The following is a 19,486-nucleotide window of genomic DNA, read 5'->3' on the forward strand; positions in this document are numbered from 1 at the left end:
AGATTGCCGAGAGTTCAAGGTCAGCCTGAACTACACAGGGAGACCCTGTCTCAAAGACAAGAAGCAAACAGAAAAAAGTCTCAGAAGAGGAGGATGCCAGTCCAAAATGGACTTTTAATGGAAACAGTACAACTCACCATCTGACCTTGACCAGGGACCCTTGCCTATGTGAGCTGTGAGGCTGAGGCTCTTGTCTGGCTGGTCACAAAAGCTGCTGTCATTGCTGAGGCAAATGAAGGGAATGAGGGGAGGCTAGGGCTGTGTGCCCAGCTACCACTTACCTCCTTCCTGCCTGGTGGCCTGGGCACCAGACCTGTGTCTTACACCCACATGGACCACAAAGAGACCCCCTGCTTCTGGAGAGGCACCTGTGATTCCACCCCAGGGTCCTGTGGATGCAATGCTAAACACGTGTTCAAGGAGTCACTGTTACCACACTCTCGCTTAGAGGTGGTGGCTGGTGGCTAGTCAGGAGGGCTCCAGTGGGAAACAACATGGCAGGAAGACACAAGTAATTTAAGGCAGATTTTAATAATTTGTAAAAATCATATATACAAAACATGTTGAACCAACCGCTGTGGCTGTAAGACACACTTTTTACACTTTGTCACATACACCTTAGCCTAGACACAGTATGTGTAAGTGGAGACTGGTTACAGTGTAGTTGGTCCTGCCCGGGCAGTTTTGGTGGTCACTCCCTGGGGACCCCCTGACACAGCATTATAGCCTCTTGGTGTTTGAGGTGTCTGTCAGGTTCAGGAAGTTTCAAGGCCAAAGCCATCCCCACAGTATCCCTTCTGCAGGGCCTCACCTCCCTTCATCATGCGGACTGGGCTCCCTGGGTGACAGGTTAGGCACAAGGTGGTGCAGGATGGGCTGGTGCTGAGCAGGGCCAGGCACACTAACACTGGGGACAGAGAAGGACAGGGTGATGGGCTTTAGTTGGTTCTAATGGAGTCAAGGGACACTGAGATGGTTTTAAGTCAATTTGCATTTGAGTTCAAAAGGTAATTCTGTGAGGTTCCTGGGACTGACAGATTCAGTGCTTCATTCTTCAGGACCCTTTGGGCCCCAGCTCACAAAAGCTGGTGACAGTCTCCGTCCACTGACTGGATGGTGAACCTAGAAAAGCACATCCTCCCATGACTGGGGAGACAGGGCAGGCTCAGGCCTGATTTTACTGGTCTTTCAGGTACAAGTCTGGTTCGGTCTTTGATATTCGAGTTTCCAAGCCTGCCTTTGGTGTGCACCAACCTTACTGAGGGCAGCGGAGAGACACTCCTCCATAGCAGCGGCCTCCTATGTAACTCTGAGGCTGTGGATAAAGAGGGGACCCCCACTTGTGGGAGATGGGTGCTGTAGGCCACCCACACATTGCCTATACTTCAGAGCACTCCCAGACTGCTGTGACCTTGCTGATCGGCCGAGGCTGCAGGGTGAAAAGCGGGTAGGTTCTGCTGTCTCTGTGAAGTGAGGAATAGGCCATGTTTGCAGCCCAACCCAGATGTGAGGTCTGCAGGCTCAAAATACAGGAACCTCAGGGGAGGGTTAAAGGCCACGTCAATTCTCGTTCAGCCCACAGAGAAAGGCCGTGTGGCCACCTATTTCCTTTGCTTTCTGGGCAGGAAAATTGTCTATTCTAAGCTTCCCATTTCCTATCCCTTGCTCTGTAAGTATGGTCACCAACTCCTGTGGACACCCATCCTGCAGGTTGTTTTGGAGCTCACATATTTCTGGTGGCCTCTTGCTGCTCCTTTTGGGTTCGGAGAGTGGTTCTTTTGCATAAGAATTTCACATGTGGAAAAAGTTTGCTTCTTAAGGGACCAGTTCAGTAAGGCGTGGGCAACATCTGAGGTGCACAAGTATGGCTATACTGAGGGCTCAGAGTGGAAGTGGCAGTGGCAGCCTGCAGGTGGGCAGAGCTATCTGTTCTGGGTGTGAGGCACTCAGGGTAGTGAGCAAGAGGGGCTAAGGGAGGCTCAGGCCACTGGTGATCTGCTATGGTTGGAGGTCAGTGTTCCTGCGGAGACACTGATGCTTTGGTCTGGAGGTCAGATCTCCTGCTCTACAACCCTGAGAACCACCAGGCTTCAGGTTCTAGAGAGCTCTGAAGGGGTAGATGGCAGGTCTCCTCCAGCACTCTGATTTTCCTCTTCAGCCTCAGGACAGCATGTGGAATAGTCTGGAAATCTGGGCTGCTGAGGCAGAAGTAGCACTGCCCCACTTGAGGTTACCTCCCCGATTCTAGAGCTTCCCTCTTCCCAGATATGGGCACCAGCTGGCATGTCATCTGCTGTGAAACATGGTTTAGACAGCAGTATCAGCTTCTGGCCCATCCAAGCTGCACGCAAGAGCTTTTGTCTTACAGATCTTTCTCCCCAGGGTCCAGCCGTGGCCTCCTGGAGGGAGCTAGAGCTGAGGCCTGTGCCAGCTCCTTGTCAGCTGTGTGGACTTTTCTCCAGCACTGTCTTTATGCAGGTGTCTGGCCAGAAGGCTGCAGCCCCAATACTGGCTCTCAGACTGGCCCAGCATCCTAATCCCCTGCAATGCCGCCTGCCCCTAAGGCTCCTCAAGGAATCTGGCACCAGGAATCTGTAGGGCTGTCCACCTGGGCATGGGAAGCTTGTGAGTAGGGGCTTCACTGTGCCAAATGGGCATGTTTCCTCCTGAGGCTGCTATTGGTCACAGCCAGGGGCTTCCTTTCTGGCAAGTGACAGTGGTCATCATTGCAAATGCAGAATTCCACCTGCCTGTGGGAAACTTCGAGGACTGCCTACTCTTGTGGCCCTCCACCGTCCTGTACACTTGTCTCCCAGGACCCACAGATGGGGGCTGGGTCTGAGGGGTCCTGCGACACGGAAGCTGCTCAGGTAGGCCAAGTCTGCCCTGAGCTGAGAATCACTATTTTGTCCAACTATCACAAATGGAAGCATTGAGATGCCAAGGGTGGTGCACTGAGTGACATACAGTCCTCCTCCTCACAGCCCATTTGTTGGGAGAATGTGAGAAGGCTCCAGCTACCAGCTGCGGCAATGACCAGAAGGCACCTGGGCTGTTAGAGTGGCTCCTTGTTCTCTGGCTGGGACCATCATCTATCAGCCGGGAGCTGGACCCACAGCACTGCTCCGTGCCCTGCGCCCTGCTGGTCTCCAGTCAATGGCTGGGTACCCCAGGGCTTCTCACACATGCGTGTAGTTCATGTAGGTGCTACTGCTGCTTTTAGACACGTCAGAGGTAATGGTCTTTATTCAAAACAGTATTTGAGGCTCTCCTACACACCAGGTTTTCTGATATGTGGAAATGAAAGCTGCGATTGACAAACAGTGAACTTTCTTCAAGTGACATTAGGATTGGAGTTTTTACTGAAAAATAAAAAATTAGTGTTCGCTTTGAATACTGAGTGATATTTTATATTAAACAAAGAAAATATAAGGCTTCGTTTTAAGCAGTATTGGAGACTGAAGGTACTCAAATCTTCAAGCCAGACCTTCCTGGCCACTGGAAGAGCAGCTGGCTCTGGATGACCATCCCAAGGGATGCCTGTCCTACAATACCGGATGAGGAAATGTGTCCCAGGACCCTTAAGTTTGTCACTCACAACAGATTATTTCAATGTAATTTTTTTGATCATGGAGTTAAAATAACTGTACTCATTTTTTTTAATCAAAGAAGTTGGAAAATTACAAGAGTAAGAATTCTAGAGAGCTCTATAAATTGGAACTATGACTTGAAATCTTTGATTTCTTTACAAACAAGAGTTAAAAATAGCTATCAGTAAAGACCTACACTGTGTTCTTTAGTATAGACAGTATAACTATGAGGAACAGTCTTATTTTGAGAAAGTTTATTGTTATATTTCTGCAGTAATAGATGAGGCATGACCACCTCCTGCTTCTCCAATATCCACAATAAAAAAGGAAAGACAATAACCAAGGGTAACAGTGAAATTAAAAAAATACAAAAGCCTAAGGTTTTGGAGACAAAAATGACTAAAATCTATGTGTAGGAAAGTTGTAAATGATTTGTTTAGCCTTCAGACAGGCCTCTTCTTCAACTCTACACCACACAGAGTTCTGGGCGGGGGCGCCCCTAGATGGATGCCCTAGTCCCCCGCATTAGGAAGAGGAGGCTGTGGAGGCTCAGCTAGCTGGGCCTGGGGCCAGAGGCTGGGTTGGCTGAGGACTCGAGCCTGTTGGTGTCCCGCCTGCTCTCTGTTTTGTCAGACAGAAGTCACTCTGTCTCATTATGGCTGTGCTTCCAGGCCTGAAAGTGACGGTACACATGTCAGGCTGCGAGAGGGAAAACTTTCCCAGAGGCTGGCTTGGGAGCACCAGCCACGGTGGCCTCCAACAGAGCCCAGCAGCATGCCCCACATGGGGGAGGAACAGCTTATGCTCTCCTCTGGGTCTCTAGCCTGAGACTCCATGTGAGACACAGCAAACACTTTGGGCCAGGGCAGCTCACTGGAGAGACAGGCCCATGCCCAAAAAAGCCTCTCTGGATGGGCTCTACCAACGTTACTCATTTCCTTAAACATGGCACTGACCCTGGCGACATCCCTCAGCCTTGAAGAGCTATACAGGAAGCAGTACAAAACCAGCAACTTCTCTTCAGCCAAAGAAAAGAGCCCAAACTCTAGCAAACACTGACACAAACCTTTGAACACTGAAAGGTTTCCTGCTGTCCCCTAATGAAAGCATTATGATCACAGGATGACGCAGAAACAAGCTTCTCTTCTTCTGATCTAGTATCAGCCACAGATTCCTATTTATCTGGTTGCTGAAAAGAGCCAAGAGCAAGACGCATATGGGACACAAGGTCAGGAGCAGTGTGGCCTTGGGACAGGCCCTCGGACGGGTTAGTGAGCTGCAACATCTGTTGCCAATTTCTCTCTTGTTTGAAATGCTAGGGAAAGCCTTGCTCCCACTCCTGGACAGACTCTTTCGGAGGGTAGCAGGGGAGCCAGTCTGAGTGGCAATGTATTTCTAAGCCCAGGGAGACAGCTGGCAGTAAGTGGACAGGCTGACACTGCACCGGCTCGAGTCTTCCTGCACAGCCTCCTACTGCATCTGCTCTCCCATCTCTCCACAGCGCGCCTGTGTGTGCAGCCACAGAAGCGCGAGTTCTGCTAGGGCCAGACCGAGGGATGTGCTGAGCACAAGGACCCTTGTGTTTCCAGGGCTTATGGGCTTCCTGAGGGTCAGCTGTGATGGGCTCTGGAGCAGCTGGGGCACTCATGAAAGCACTACAAGTGCCCCTGGCAGCTTCTGGAAGCCTAGGAGAGGGAGACGATGCTCTCTACTATGCTCAAAAGAGGGTGCCACATACTGTCAACTGTCCTGTTGGAAGATGACTTGTAAGTCAGAATAAGAAGCCATCTGCAAGGTCACTTGTTGATGTGTCTTTGCCATCTGGCATGAGGGAGGGGTAAGGCATTAACAAGCACCACTGTGTGCACCCAGGCAGAGCAGGAGCCATGGGAAGTGGCCATCCCCACTCTGCACCATGTCGCTGGGCAAGCTGATGAGGCCAGGTCTGTTGCCAGGGCATTAAGGCAGGGCCACAGCCCCCAATCTCATCATTCATATTCACAGTGAGGGGCAGGGTTCCCAGGCACACACCTGGAGTGGGGGTGCTTAGGACATTGGCACAGTTGTAAAGGCAGTGTGTTCACTTTGGGAGGTGGCACTTGGACCCTGAGCCAGGACTGCAGGGCCAGCTCGAGCTCTGAGCTTAGCAGCATTGCCATGCATCTCTGCAAAATACTGCGAGGCAAAGCTTTCGGGTTAGTCTGTCTCTGCGGAGACGTGCAAGTTAGAAAGGAATGCCATCTGCGAGGCCAGCTGGGTCTGTGCTTCTGTCATTAGAGAGCAAGTATGTGTACACACACGACCCTTGGTTACATTGTGCCAGGAAAGGAATAGGGTTTCTGTAGAAAGAAGGAAGCCGTGTTATCAGAGATTACAGATTAACACCAAAGTGATCGCATGGGTTTTCAGTAGTTTCACTAGTCCCCAGATTCAGTAGCTAACATCAGAGTCCCCATGTCCTTTTCCTGATGCTTGCTGGCCTGGCTGCTGTCCAGCATTGTGGGGCCAGATGTCCGGTGATGTTGGTCTGAGAAGGCCACATGGACACCCCCCAAGGGACCCGGGTGGCAGCCGCGGGGCTGCTCAGGGATGCTACAAGATGAGGGACTTTCTCCTTCACTGCAGCATGATGTCCTTCAGGTTCTCCTGCAGGATCGTGTCCTTCACGGCATGGAACACGAAGCGGATGTTCTCGGTGTCGATGGCAGTGGTGAAGTGGTGGAACAGGGGCTTACTACGATTGCGTCTCTTTCTGTCAAAACACTGGACCAGGTAGCGCTGGACATCCTCCAGCCGGTGTGGGTCACCCTTGAAGTCCGGGAAGTGCTTCTTGATGCTGACCGTCTTCACTTTCTCTACCAGGAGGTCCATCTTGTTGAGGAACAGGATGATGGAGACATTGAAGAACAGCTTGTTGTTAACTATGGTCTCAAAGATGTTCATTGACTCCACCAGCCGGTTGGTGCACCTGTCTTCCATGAGAACCTGGTCAAACTCACTTGAGGACACCATGAATAGGATCGATGTGATCCCATCAAAGCACTGGAACCACTTCTGGCGCTGAGACCGCTGGCCACCCACGTCCACCATCTTAAAGGGGATTTTTTTGATAATGAAGTCATGTTCCACAATTCCCTTGGTGGCCTTCCTGGCCAGCAGGATATCTTGCTTACTAGGGAAGTAATTCTGTAAAACATGGGATGCAGGACATTCAGACGGGAAAGAGAAGAACCGGAGAGAAAAATGAACAAAAAGCAAAAGGAGTGGAGAGAATAGTTAAACATATTACAAATTAGTGTAACTAAACACCAAAATCAAATTTCACTTCCAGAACTATAAATTTACCATAAAGCAAAGTGAAAAGATTAAGTGCATTTTAATAGAAACAGCGGCCCCTCGGTCTGAGGAAGAATGAACCATCAGAATCCTCACCCCAGGTTCCAGTGTAAAACCTCATGGGTTTTCTTTCCTAGAGTGAATTCACTGCCTCTTTTGGTTTGTTTCTGCACCACGGATACATTTGACTTTTCTAACTTCCAGAGCAATGCAATTTATATTTAATCTAAGACACACACACACACACACATACACATACACACACACACACACACAACTACTACATTATTTTGGAAACCTTTTTCTTTTTGGTGCTAGGGACAGAACTCAGGATCCTGCACATGCTAAGCACATCCTCTGCCACTCAGCAAGCCCCTCGGAAAAGGCTTTAGTCTTTAGCATCATAAACACAACTCTCCAGCCATTGTGATCATGGATTATGAAGAGTCCTTCAGTCCCTGCTGCACAAAGTCACCACGCAGGACTCTCCCCAAATCCCTAACCCTAAGCTCAAACCTAGAGGGCTGACTGCCAGGTCACAAGGCACAGAGGTGACAAAGAAGCCACATCAACCACAATGCAGGATAGTCAACAAGATCCAGACTAAGATACCCTATGGGATGAGTGATCTAGTTACTTCACTCAATAAATGAAGAGGAAAAAAGATGGGAGGGGAAAACATTAAAAGAAATGTAAGTGACATTGACCATGAGGATGCTGACTCAAATTGCTTTCTTAAAACAAAACAAAACAAAACAAAACAAAACAAAAAAACAAACAAACAAAAAAAAGCAGCAGTAGCACCAGGAAAACATTCATGAGGCAGCTGGGAAAAGTCTCAGAACTGGATCCTGATTGATGGTAAGGAAGTACTACTACTTTTTCAGCTCAGGGTATTGTAGTTGTGATTTTCAGAATCTCATGAGAACACCAGGGTGGAAAGGGTGTGATGCTGGATCTGTCCTTGGGGATCAGGCAGGGCAAAGTGATGGTCACTGCACTTGGGGTCATGTTATACTACTTGATTTTGTATTTTCTTGATTTTACCATTAGGAACAAGTTACAGGAAACCCTCCTTTGATGGGAGGACTCCTCTGTCTCTTCACAGTGATTTGCGGGAAGTCCTTTTCACAGAGAAATTTCCCCCTTCCACCTTAGACAAAGCAGAGATCCAAGCAAGAACATGACATTACAGTATTGTTCAGGGGAACTGGAATAATGTGTTGTCCCGTTAGCATGTCAGAGCCTTGACTACTTGCATGGGAACTGAAATAAAGGTTTTCTAACCCTGGATCAAAGACTGAGGGGAGGGGGTGTTACTCACCAGCTGGCCAATCCGGTCCAAATTATCCAGGAAGTACTTCACTGATTCACCCTGTCACGGAGGAAAAGCATTTGAGACTCAGTTTGGATTAGGGAACCTGATGAAAAGAACTGAGTAGGGTAACAACAGAGCCACTCTGCTGTGCAAACAGCAAAGTCAAAACAATGCACATATAATTTTAAAATTATAAATACAGTTTTAAAAATAATGCTGTTACTATAGCTTCAACCCCCAAATTTGAAATCCAACTATTATTTCTCAGTGTTTTGCTATACAGCTGATGCCTGGTGGATGCTGGCCTACTCTGTGTTGGGTACCAGGGACGGACAGGCCCAGAGCCAGGATCCTGGACAATGGCTTTAAAAATAGTAAACCCTGATGAGAAGTGCCAAAGAAAACATATTTTCCAGTTTCTACAGGCATTCTATTGACTTTGCACTCTTATGATCTGATTTTCAGTGCAGAACGAGGAGGATCTTCCATTTGCATTTCTGTGGTGGACTGACCAGTCTTTTTCCTGGACTAAATATGATCCTGCTTTAGGGAATGAACGACTTCACAAACTCACGGTGCAAGGAGTTCTTTTCTACATAGGACAAGGATGCTGCTCTTCATGGGACTTCCCTGGGACCTTACTCTGAAAGATGAATCCCAGTGAGGCCAGTCGTGAGTGTCATCATCTCAGGGACTTGTAAATAGGTCACATTGTACCTTTTCATACACATGGACAGAGACCAGGCCACACATATCATTAGAGATTTTTCAGGAGACTCTTGGCAGGGCACTAGAATACAGTTTGTGACTTCATAAAAAAATGGATGAGGAGTGACAGGGGCTACTAGTCCTGCGTGAGTCTGTCTTTCCCCCTTTCTGCCTAGACGGCTCAAAGAAAGAACTGTGGAGCAATTTCCTTCAGTGAAGGGTCAGCCTTCCCACTCTGGAATGCAGGCTGTGGGATGATTCAGAAGAGAGTATTATAAGTAAGTAAAAATACACAGACATTTCTTGCCTTCCAACATAGATGCTAACCAGCAAGGCAGTTTCCTCCTCATGTCAGTGTGCTGGAGCATGGGCTGCTTTGCAGGGCTTGCCTTGCAGTGAGCAAAAGCACGGAGTCCAGGATAGAGTCCTCACCTGCCCGGGGTCCAGTCTGGCCAACAGACACCTGAGACTCTCCCTCTGCACAAATCCTTCCACATGAATAGCCATCATATAGACAGTGGGGCAGCTTGGCCCTTCCTGCTGGCAGCTCTGAGCCTTCTCTCTTGGCAAGTCTGCTTGTCCCACACACAGGCAGGAAGCAGCTGGTGGGGAAAATGCAGCGCATCTGACTTAGGAAGTCTTCCTTCCCCAGGAGGCCTTGCTCTTCCATCTCCTGCGTTTTGCTCAGGACCTGGGGATGATCATGTGAGCTCATGCCATGTCCCTCCCATGCTTTCCACCATGTCTACCAGGCAGGCTAGTGGGGGAAGCAGCTCTCCCAGCAGGGATTTCAGCTGGTTGGACATTAAAAGTCACAGCAATGCAAATGCCATAGCCACTGTTCTTGTTACAAGATATGAAGAGACTTGTGTACAAGTAAAATGAAAAGGGCCTCAGAGGGCACAATCAAGAACAAAGTGCTTAGATAGTAAGGGTATGTCCCCAGTTTAAATGTAAATATCTCTACTGACTTTGAAATCAGTATCTTCTAACTAGACTTTAAAACATATCAGAGTCTAATACAGAAAAACTTTTGTTGTTTTTCTCCACTGAAATGGCCCATTGTCTCAGTTTGTTTTATTTCTTTGAATGCACATAAGTCATTTAGGGTTATTCTGCCTTAGATCCAACTAACCAAGGATAGAACTCTCTGAAACTACAAGCTACATAAACCTCTCTTTAAATTGTGGGTATCACGTATTTTATCCCAGTGATGGAAGTGACTCATTACACCCTCCTTCACAACAAAGAAACGTACAAACAGAAAATCAACAGCTTTTCTTAAATACAACAGAGAACTGAGGTCACAGGGCAAACTGCTTCTTCCAAACCGGAAAGACAGGCAGGCAGACACAGAGAACTGTGGCTTAGTAAGAGCAGAAGGTATTGCTAGAGCCAGTAACTGGTATGTTCTGAGCAGCTTTCAAGCAAAAATTAGAGCCAAGTTAGATGATAAAACAAAAACAAAAACAAACAAACAAACAAACAAACACAAAACTCACTATAGTTTAAAGAGACAAAGCACGCATCAGAATGAGATTTATACATTGCGGAGGTTTTGGAATGATCAGATTGGGAATTTGAAATAACTGTGATAAATATGCTAAGAAAGCTAAAGGAGGAAATGGATAAAACATCCAGACAGATGGTAATGTAAGCAAGACAGCCAGGAACTCCGAGTCAGAAATACCCAGCTGGGCTACAAATCAAGAAGGAGCCATAAAGTAATCAGAAAATACTTGGTGCTTAATGAAAATAGTAACATCAAGATTTCTGAGATGTGGCTACTGCAGCTTTTAGAAGAGAAATCTGTACTTGATCAAACTCATGACCTTGCACTTGCCAGGCAGGCGCTTATGCTGCTGAGCTAAATCCACGGCTCTATAATTAAGGCTCCACTCCTTCCTTTACTTATTTATTTTTTGTGGAACCAGGGATTGAACTCATGACCTTGTACTTACCAGGCAGGCACTTATGCCACTGAGCTAAATCCCCAGCCCTAAAATCTGTACTTTTAAATGTTCTTGTGAGGAAAGGTAAATGATCTCAAGGTTTTACCTCAAAGGGCCTAAAGAGGCAGAATAAGGTTAATCCAAGGTAAACAGCAGGGGGAGATGATGAGTTAGGACCAGATACACGCAAGACAGAGGAAAGGAAGAAAGGAAGGAAGGAAGGAAGGAAGAAAGGAAGAGGTCCAAAAGCTGGTTCTTTAACAAAGTCAACAGCAGGGACCTTCCAGCTAGAGAAGCCAGAGAGTGAGATAGAAATCCTGAGGACCAGTGAAGGACATTCTCTGCAGACCCTGCAAAACCCTAGGTGAACACGAGCAGGGCACGGCCAACTTAATGCTGACGGACTGGGTGTCTTCCATAAAGCTGACAAACTGCTTTTAAAATTTAACTTATCAAAAGTGACACTGCAGGGAACAGAAAATCTGAATAGTCCTATATTATGCTGAAAAATTGAATTTAAATATTAAAAAAAAAAAAACTCCCCTAAAGGAAAACTCCAGGCCTAGATAGTTTCCTGGTGAATTCCATCAAACACTCCAAGAATTACACTAATTGTATGCAAACTGTTTCTGGAAATCACAGAGGAAGAGATAATTCTCAGCACCTTATATGAGGCTAGCATGCATAATCCTGATACCAGAAGCATTACCAAAAAAGGAAAGTAACGTTCCAATATCCCACTTGAGCATAATATCCTTAGCAAATCCATTCCAACAGTATAAAGAAGAGTACATCACCATTCTAACAAACTAAGGAAGAAAGGACATATGAACATTGTAATAAACACATAAAAAAGGTACTTGAAAACTCTGACGTACATTCAAGGTTAAAATCTCCCACTAAACACTACAAATAGTGAAAGTCTGGTTAAGGGCAGCTACAAAACACCTCCAGTTAACATCGTAACTAATGACATGTGGAATGGCTTCCCCCAACGTTTGGGGAAGACAAGGCCACCATCATACAGCTTGGTCCACAGTGAAAGGGCATCTATGGGAGCAAGGCAGTGAGATAGCAGCCCAGCGCACACACAAAGCAAGCAAGAAGCACAGGGACTGGGGAAGCAAGACAAAATTAAATTTGCAGATCTCGTAACTGCTCAAATACAAAATCCTAAGTAATCTATAAAAAAAGCTAATGATACAACCAGTAAATGAGTTTAGCAAATTCAGAAGATACAAGATCAATGTACAAAAATCAAGAATACTTTTATATACTAGTAACAACAACAACAATAGCAAAAACAAGTAATTCCACTCACACCACCACCAAGAAACAAAATGTTTAGGGGTAACTTTTATTTGCTACATATTGTGTATTTTGAAATACTTACAGATGCACAGGAAGTTGCAAAGATCATACACAATGGTCTCATGTACCTGTCACCCGTTTATCCTAGTAGTTATACCTCACAAACACAGTCTAATACAAAGACTAGAAACTGCGTGTCTGTGTGTGCGTGTGCATGTGTACACAGTGTGTGCATAGAGTCCTGGGATGGAACCCATGCATGCTAGACAAGTGCTCCCTCACTAAGCTATATCCTTAGGCACCTCCTCGCATTGGAGACAGGGTTGCAAAGCTGGCCTCAAACTTGTGTTCCTTTGCCTCAGCTTCCTGAATAGTAGGACTGCAGACTGGGGGCAGCATCCTTGGCAGAATCTGGGGCTGACATTGGTGTAATGTGTTTCAGGGTGTAGCACTGCGGCTCCCTTGGTCATCCCATCACAAGGGTCTCTTTTTGTTTTCTACTCGGATTAGTGTAATGCTCTCCTATTCTGGGTTAGTACAGTTTTGAGAGTTCTTCATAGAATCAGATCCTTTCTCTCAGTCTGTAAGAGAAAATTAGGTCCTTTTCTTGTACCAGTCACATTTTAGGTGTCATGTTTAAGAACTCTTCACGAAGTTCCAGGTCCCAAGGAGTTTCTATGTTATCTTCCCAGGTTTTCAGGTCTTTATATTAAAGTCTGTGATTCAGGGGCTGGGGATTTAGTTCAGTGACATAAGTGCCTGCCTGGAAAATGCGAGGTCCTGAGTTTGATCTCTGATACAAAAAACAAAAATAAAAACAAAAACAAAAACAAACAAACAAAAAAACAAAACAAAAAAACTGTGATTCAGTTTGAGTCAACTTGTGTATAAGATGTGAGATTTGAGCCAAGGGTGAGTTTTCTTGCCTACAGACGCCACTGGTTGCAGCACCATCTGATGAAATGCTACCTTCCTCATGGGACTGCTTTGCCCCTCCATTGGGACCCAGTTGGCACAGTGAGGCACTGTGCATGTTCATGTTCCATGGACCAACACGGCAGCCCCTTGACCAGTCCTCTTGAGGGCTGCCACTCTATAGTAAGACCTAAAGTAAGGCAGAGGGATCACTCCTCTTGTACTCATTAATTAATTATTTAATTCATTCATTGTGTGTGGCTATTCCAGTGCTTTTCTAGATAAATTATAGAATATTTACAGGCTTGGAGAGATTTTGGTAAGAACAGCTGAATCTGTATATCAGTTTGGGAAGAAGTACCCTCCTTACAACACTGAGTCTTCCAATCCACGAGCACAGTGTGCTATGTCTCCCCATCATGTAGACTGTTGGAGACCACCCGGACAACTCTCGAATAAACAGCAATTACCTCCATTTTGGCTAAACTTGGCCTTATTTCCATGTACTGATATGTAGAGAGCTGGCTAAACTATTTCCTTTTCCTTTCAGTTGCTCTAAGCAATATAAATAGGGCTAGCTGAGGTGCTGATGCGTAACCTTTGAAGCTAGGTGACAGTTGCTGCTTCCCTGCTCCAGTGCCTCCCTAAACATGGTTTAGCCAAGTGCGATGGCAGAGCACTGCTCCACGGCTGTCAGTTGGGTCTGAGCCTCAAGACAAGAGGCTATGACTTCCCAGAGCAGAAGTTTGCAGAGCAGAGTTGAGGCACTGCTGCCTAAACATTAAATGCTACCTCAATTGTGTTATACAGATTGATCTTTCTGCTTATCCTTCTCCCTGCATACTGCAGAGGTGCCTTCTGGCCTCCTCATTAGCCCAGCCCACAGGACTCACATAATTCCCACCATTCTCACTCACAGTCACTCATCCTCTAGCCACTCCCTTCTTCACATATTAATAAAATCTGACTTAGGCCCTGGGTCAAGGCCTTTGTTTTGATGAACCTTCATCTTAGCTGGACTTAGGATCCCTTGGCTGCCCATAATTATAAATGTCACATTGTCTTTATTCTCGCCATGGGTTGTACTGAAGTAGTTGATTGGAATTAGCTTGCTAGAATTTCATTAATGTTTCCATGGGATTACAAATACAAACTTTCTGGACTGCGATGGGGACAAAAAAAGGATCTCTGTAGTAGATCATCTGATTTTTTAAGAAAAAATTTTATTAAGTGTCTATCTGCCTCCTTATCATACAGATCATTGGATTTAAAAAAATTTAAGTATATTGACGATAAGCAATAATTACGTTCACCTTGGAGAACTGGTATATATACATGCTGAACCTTGATCATTTTTATGGTCCCTTCTCCAGATCGCTTTTCTGTCTGAATTTTTTAATGAGTGTTTTATAATTTTCATCACACAAATCTTTGTTAAATTTATACCAAAGTGTTTCATTTTTTAAGCAACTCTCAGTAGTGAGGCATTTAAAATTTCTGATTGCATGTGTTTAGTAGAATATAGATATAAAACTTATTTTTTGTATGGCTTGTATCCAGATGTCCCCACAAAGCCTCATGTACTCAAAAATGAGGCAACATGGAATCCAGAATCATGGAACTGGGACTGGGGATTTAGCTCAGCGGCATAAGCACCTGCCTGGCAAGCAGGCGGTTGTGAGTTCGATCCCCGGTACCCGGGCGGGGAGAAGAATCATGGAATGAATTCTGCAATCAGAATCATGGAAAGAATTAAGTTTGTAAATTAAGATACCACAGAAAAAAAAAATTAAGGTACCACTGTATTTTGTCTCAACAACTATAAAAGTACCTAAGACAGAATTTGTTATCACAGAAATGGGGCTGTTGCTGTTACTATATCTGACCATACAGTTTAGGAACCTTTGGAACCGGCTTGTGGGGAAAGTTTAGAAAGGTTTGGACATGCTAGCTGAAGCAGCAGTCCTAGAATGCTGTAAACTGAACTTAGTAGCCTGCTCTGAGTTCAGAAGACCAGAATGCTAATAGAAATGCACCTGATAAAAACCAAGTTCAGAACCTTTCAGTCAGGAACAAAGACTGCCTTGTTGGACTCCAGACCATGTGTGTTATGCTTTGGTTAAAAAATTGTCTGTATTTTGCTCTTATCTAGAGACTTTGCCTGAGATTGACATTGCCTGGACTAATTAATCTGGCAAAAGAAATTTCAAGGCAGTCCAATGCTGAGGTGGTGGCGTGGCTACCACTGGGGATTTTTAGCCAGATCTATGTTGAGAATCAAGAGCAAATGGCCCAGCAGAATGATTTCAAAAGCTTTGAGTTTGGCCAGAAAAAAATGCTCCAGTTAAGCTGCAGATCACAAAGATGGAGCAGAGGAGAACTTAGTTGTTGAGAACAAACAGGACAATAAAAAAGATAGCTTGAGGACATTACAAGAACCAGCAGGACTCCATTCTTTACAGTCTTCCAATTGCAAAGGTGAAAGACTTTGTTTTGAGAAGAGAACCCAGAGCATTATATTCCAGAACGGTGGTAGCCTAGATGTATGTGGGGTTTTTGGAGGTGGCTAGATTTAGGGTGACACTAGAATTAAGGGTACATGATAAATAAATGGGTTTAGCATATTTCTGGGTGTGGATAATGGGAGTTCCACTCTGGGTATGTGCAGTATCAGTCAACAGCCTAGATGGAACATGAAGGGAGGAGGGTGGCAAGCTTGCTCTGCTGCTTGCTGCCTCCTGCCTGCCACACCATCAACTGTTTCTCCTCTATGATGCCCCTCTGCTTTGATGCCTTGCTTTGAACCAGCTGACAATAGACCGAAATCTTTAAAACTGTAAGCTAAAGTAAACCTTTTCTCCTTTCAACTTTGGGTATTGGGTATTTTGTCTCTGCAACTAGAAAAATAACAGATCTTATATCCCTGTTAGTAACCTTGGTAAATTAATTTACTGGTTTACAGCTTTCTTGGTGGGCTTCTTGGGGTTTTCCATCTCATCTGCCCACAGGAACAGTTTCATTTCTCCTTTTCTGATCTGTATGTCTTACATTTCCTATAAGGTTGAGGCCTTATTGCACTAGCTAAAACAGGATTTTCTTTCTTTCTTCTTTTTTTTTTTTTGTCTTTTTCCTTTTTATCGGTACCAGGGATCGAACTCATGACTGCCTGCTTGCAAGGCAGGAGCTTATGCCGCTGAGCTAAATCCCCAGCCCCAGGATTTTCTTTTAACTGTGAAAAACCTTTATTGTAACGGTGCACACTTATGCAAAAAATTCAAAACTTAAACAATTGATGCCATATGCAAAGTTCATGAACTGAAAAGTCACCAGTGTAAGAAGTCAAACCTCCTGAAATTGACTTCCAGAATTGCTATTACCCCAAGCAAAATCCTGGTAGGTGTTCAGATAAGTGTGGGCTAAAATGTGTCTTTCTAAAACGACAGAGAATAACTCAAACAACTCTGCAAAAGAAAAACAAAGTTTTTACTAGCCTTGATTTTAAAACTTGCCATGAAGTGACAGTTTGGTACTGGCAGAAGAAAAGACATACGGATCAAATGAATAGAAGTGATAGTCCAGAAACTGGCCCACACATCCATGGCCAACTGAGTTTTGAAAAGTTGTCACGGCAACTCAACATAAAAGGAAATAGTGCTGAGAAACTGGAGGTTTGTAGGGGCAAAACAAGAGAACATTGACCTTAACTAAATCATACACTGAACTAATTCAAGCTGGGCCCCAGATCTAAATGTACAAACAAACTACAGACTTTCTAACAGAACATCTTTGTGATTTCAGTGAGGAGAAAGTTTCTGTATTGCCATGATGAGCCTCAGTGACACACACCATGGTACCACCATTCCTCCTGTGTGGAAGGAACCTGTAGGTGTGGTGGGGCATCTTCTTGCAGCTAAGCTGCTCCAAGCCAATCCTGGGAAGTAATCTTGGTGAGCCTGATCTAAATATGAGATTCTTTTTTTTTTTTTTTTTTTTTGTCTTTTTCCTTTTTATCGGTACCGGGGATCGAACTCACGACTGCCTGCTTGCAAGGCAGGAGCTTATGCCGCTGAGCTAAATCCCCAGCCCCTAAATATGAGATTCTTTAAAAGGCTTGTCTTGCAGGCCTGCAAGAAAGCACAAAGCTATCCTGTGAGAGGAGGGCAAGTGGCAAGGATCTGAAGGTAACCTTTAAAGGCCAAAGTGGGCTTTGCTGGCAGTTACAAAGAAAACGGGGACATCAATCATAGAATCACAATAAAATAAATTCTGTCAATGGTGAGCATGGAGATAGATAGCAAGGCTTAGATGAGAATGAAGCCCTGGATGACATCTTACTGGGCTTGTGGCACGAAGAGCAAAGGGCCCAGCCAATGTCAGGATTCAGGTTCTTAACCACACATAGTGACAAACATGTCAAATATGCAGCAACAGAAAATTTTTAGCTTCTTAGGGTATAACATCATGAACCATATGACATACTGGCATGCTTGTGTGTGCACTCCAACCCTGGGAGTCCTCTGCACTTCAAAGGTAAATCTGCTAAATAAGTGGAGATATGAATTTATTCAGAGCTGACTGTAAGCTTAGACACTTTTGCCTTTGACAGCTTAATGGTTTCCTGATTTCTGTTGAATGTCTGGGGCCTATCTAGGAAAGCTTGCTCCAAACCAGATTAGCAATGATAATGATCAACCCCCATCCCAGCTCCAAGTACTGAAGACCCAATAGCTGTCTGAGAAGCCTCTCTTCCCCCCAGCATTAGTCATTAGCTAGCTCCAAAGGCACAGGATGAGTCAGCACCTGGCCTCTCCACTTTTTTTATGGAAATCCCCTGTAGTTTTACTATTCTGTTCTCACATAAAACAAAGACAGGAAAACCAAAAACAAAAAATGAAACAACTCTCTCAAAAAACACCAAAAAACCAACCAAAAAACAAAAAACAAGCTTTTGAACTAGCAATAATTATTGTATTTGAAATGAAGATTGAGCATTTAAAACACCAAGAATATCTAGGCCTATGTCTAGCTAGTTTCCCAATAACGATATTCATCGTGAAAGAGAGTAAGAGGCAAATAACATCTTACTATTATGGGAATTATTTTGACCCTGTAGAGCTCTCAAAAGTGTCTCAAGGACCCTAGAACATACCTAGAGACAGACCCCTTTTCTAGAGAGATAGCCCATGTGGACTGATGCCCTTAAGGTGGGATCACTCACCCCAAAGTGGGAGCCACCACACCTCTGCATTCAACTGTAAACCCTCCATACAACAGACCACAGCACAGGTCAATGTGAGCAGGGTGCCACCATATGTACTAATACGGTGAAACTCAAAATGAAATGTAGTAGAAATTTGTTACGGTTTGTGTCCAGGTGGCTCCCCAATCCTCATGCAGTCATGGAGGTGGCTGAATCTAGTGTTTGTGATTGGTTCATTGTCTAGCGCTGGGATTAGTGGTGTGAGTGCTGTACCCACTCACTATTATTATGGGAATTATTTTGACCCTGTAGAGCTCTCAAAAGTGTCTCAAGGACCCTAGAACATACCTAGAGACCCCTTTTCTAGAGAGATAGCCCATGTGGACTGATGCCCTTAAGGTGGGATCACTCACCCCAAAGTGGAGCCAGCATACATATAAGGGAGGAAAGAAGGCGTGTTTTTTGCTCTTTTGCCCTTTTTGCTCTTGCTGTTTGTGGCTGCCATGAATGGCTGCCCCTCATCTATACCACCTTGCCTTGGAGCCAGCTGAATATGGACTGAAACCTCCAAAACTGTAAGATAAATAAATCTTTCCTTCCCTAATTTTGGCATCAGGTATTTTGTCTCAGCAATGAGTGAAAAGTAACCAAAATAAAATTTTATACTATTCTTCACTGACAAGGACTTAAAAAACAGAATTGGGTGTAGTGGCACATGGCTATAAGCTAAGCATTCTGTAAGAATAAGGCAAAAAAGACCATGAGTTTGAGCCTATCCTGAGCAATTTAGTCACTTCTGAGGACCTATTTGAAATGAACAATAAAAAGGGCTGGAGATGTAGCTAGGTGTGATGGCCCTGGGTTCAATTCCCCAATACCACAAAGAGAAAAAGAAAAACTAAATACAATGTTAGTCATAAAAATGAATACACACACAGTGCTTCCTGTGTGCTGGAGGCTGTCCTTGGTGCCCTGGATTATTAATCTGTTGTTCCCCCATAATACTCAGGCAGGTGTCATAGTTAACCCACCTTACAGACAGTGAAATGAGACCGGGCTTGGATGAGGAATGTGCCTAAGCACCAACTGGTGTTTCCTAGGCTTAATGTTTAGGAATATAGAAGTGGCAAAGCTACAAGTAAAAAACGTCATCCTC

At 45.0% G+C, this 19,486-nt stretch overlaps 1 protein-coding gene across 1 annotated transcript in view; it reads right to left on the reverse strand.

The window, feature by feature from the left end:
- Positions 1 to 512: 512 nt before the first annotated feature.
- Positions 513 to 19,486, reverse strand: part of Gna12 (G protein subunit alpha 12) — a 91,269-nt gene continuing 72,295 nt past the window's right edge. The window contains exons 3-4 of the mRNA XM_063234091.1: positions 8,251 to 8,301; positions 513 to 6,776 (exon numbers count right to left, since the gene is read on the reverse strand). Coding sequence (XP_063090161.1) covers positions 6,207 to 6,776; positions 8,251 to 8,301 — 621 coding nt within the window. The 3' untranslated portion in view covers positions 513 to 6,206. The remainder of the gene's footprint in view (positions 6,777 to 8,250; positions 8,302 to 19,486) is intronic.

This window comes from Cavia porcellus, unplaced genomic scaffold (genome assembly GCF_034190915.1).
Source record: "Cavia porcellus strain 051 isolate PalLab524CR breed Dunkin Hartley unplaced genomic scaffold, mCavPor4.1 scaffold_23, whole genome shotgun sequence".
Classification (NCBI taxonomy): Eukaryota; Metazoa; Chordata; class Mammalia; order Rodentia; family Caviidae; genus Cavia; species Cavia porcellus.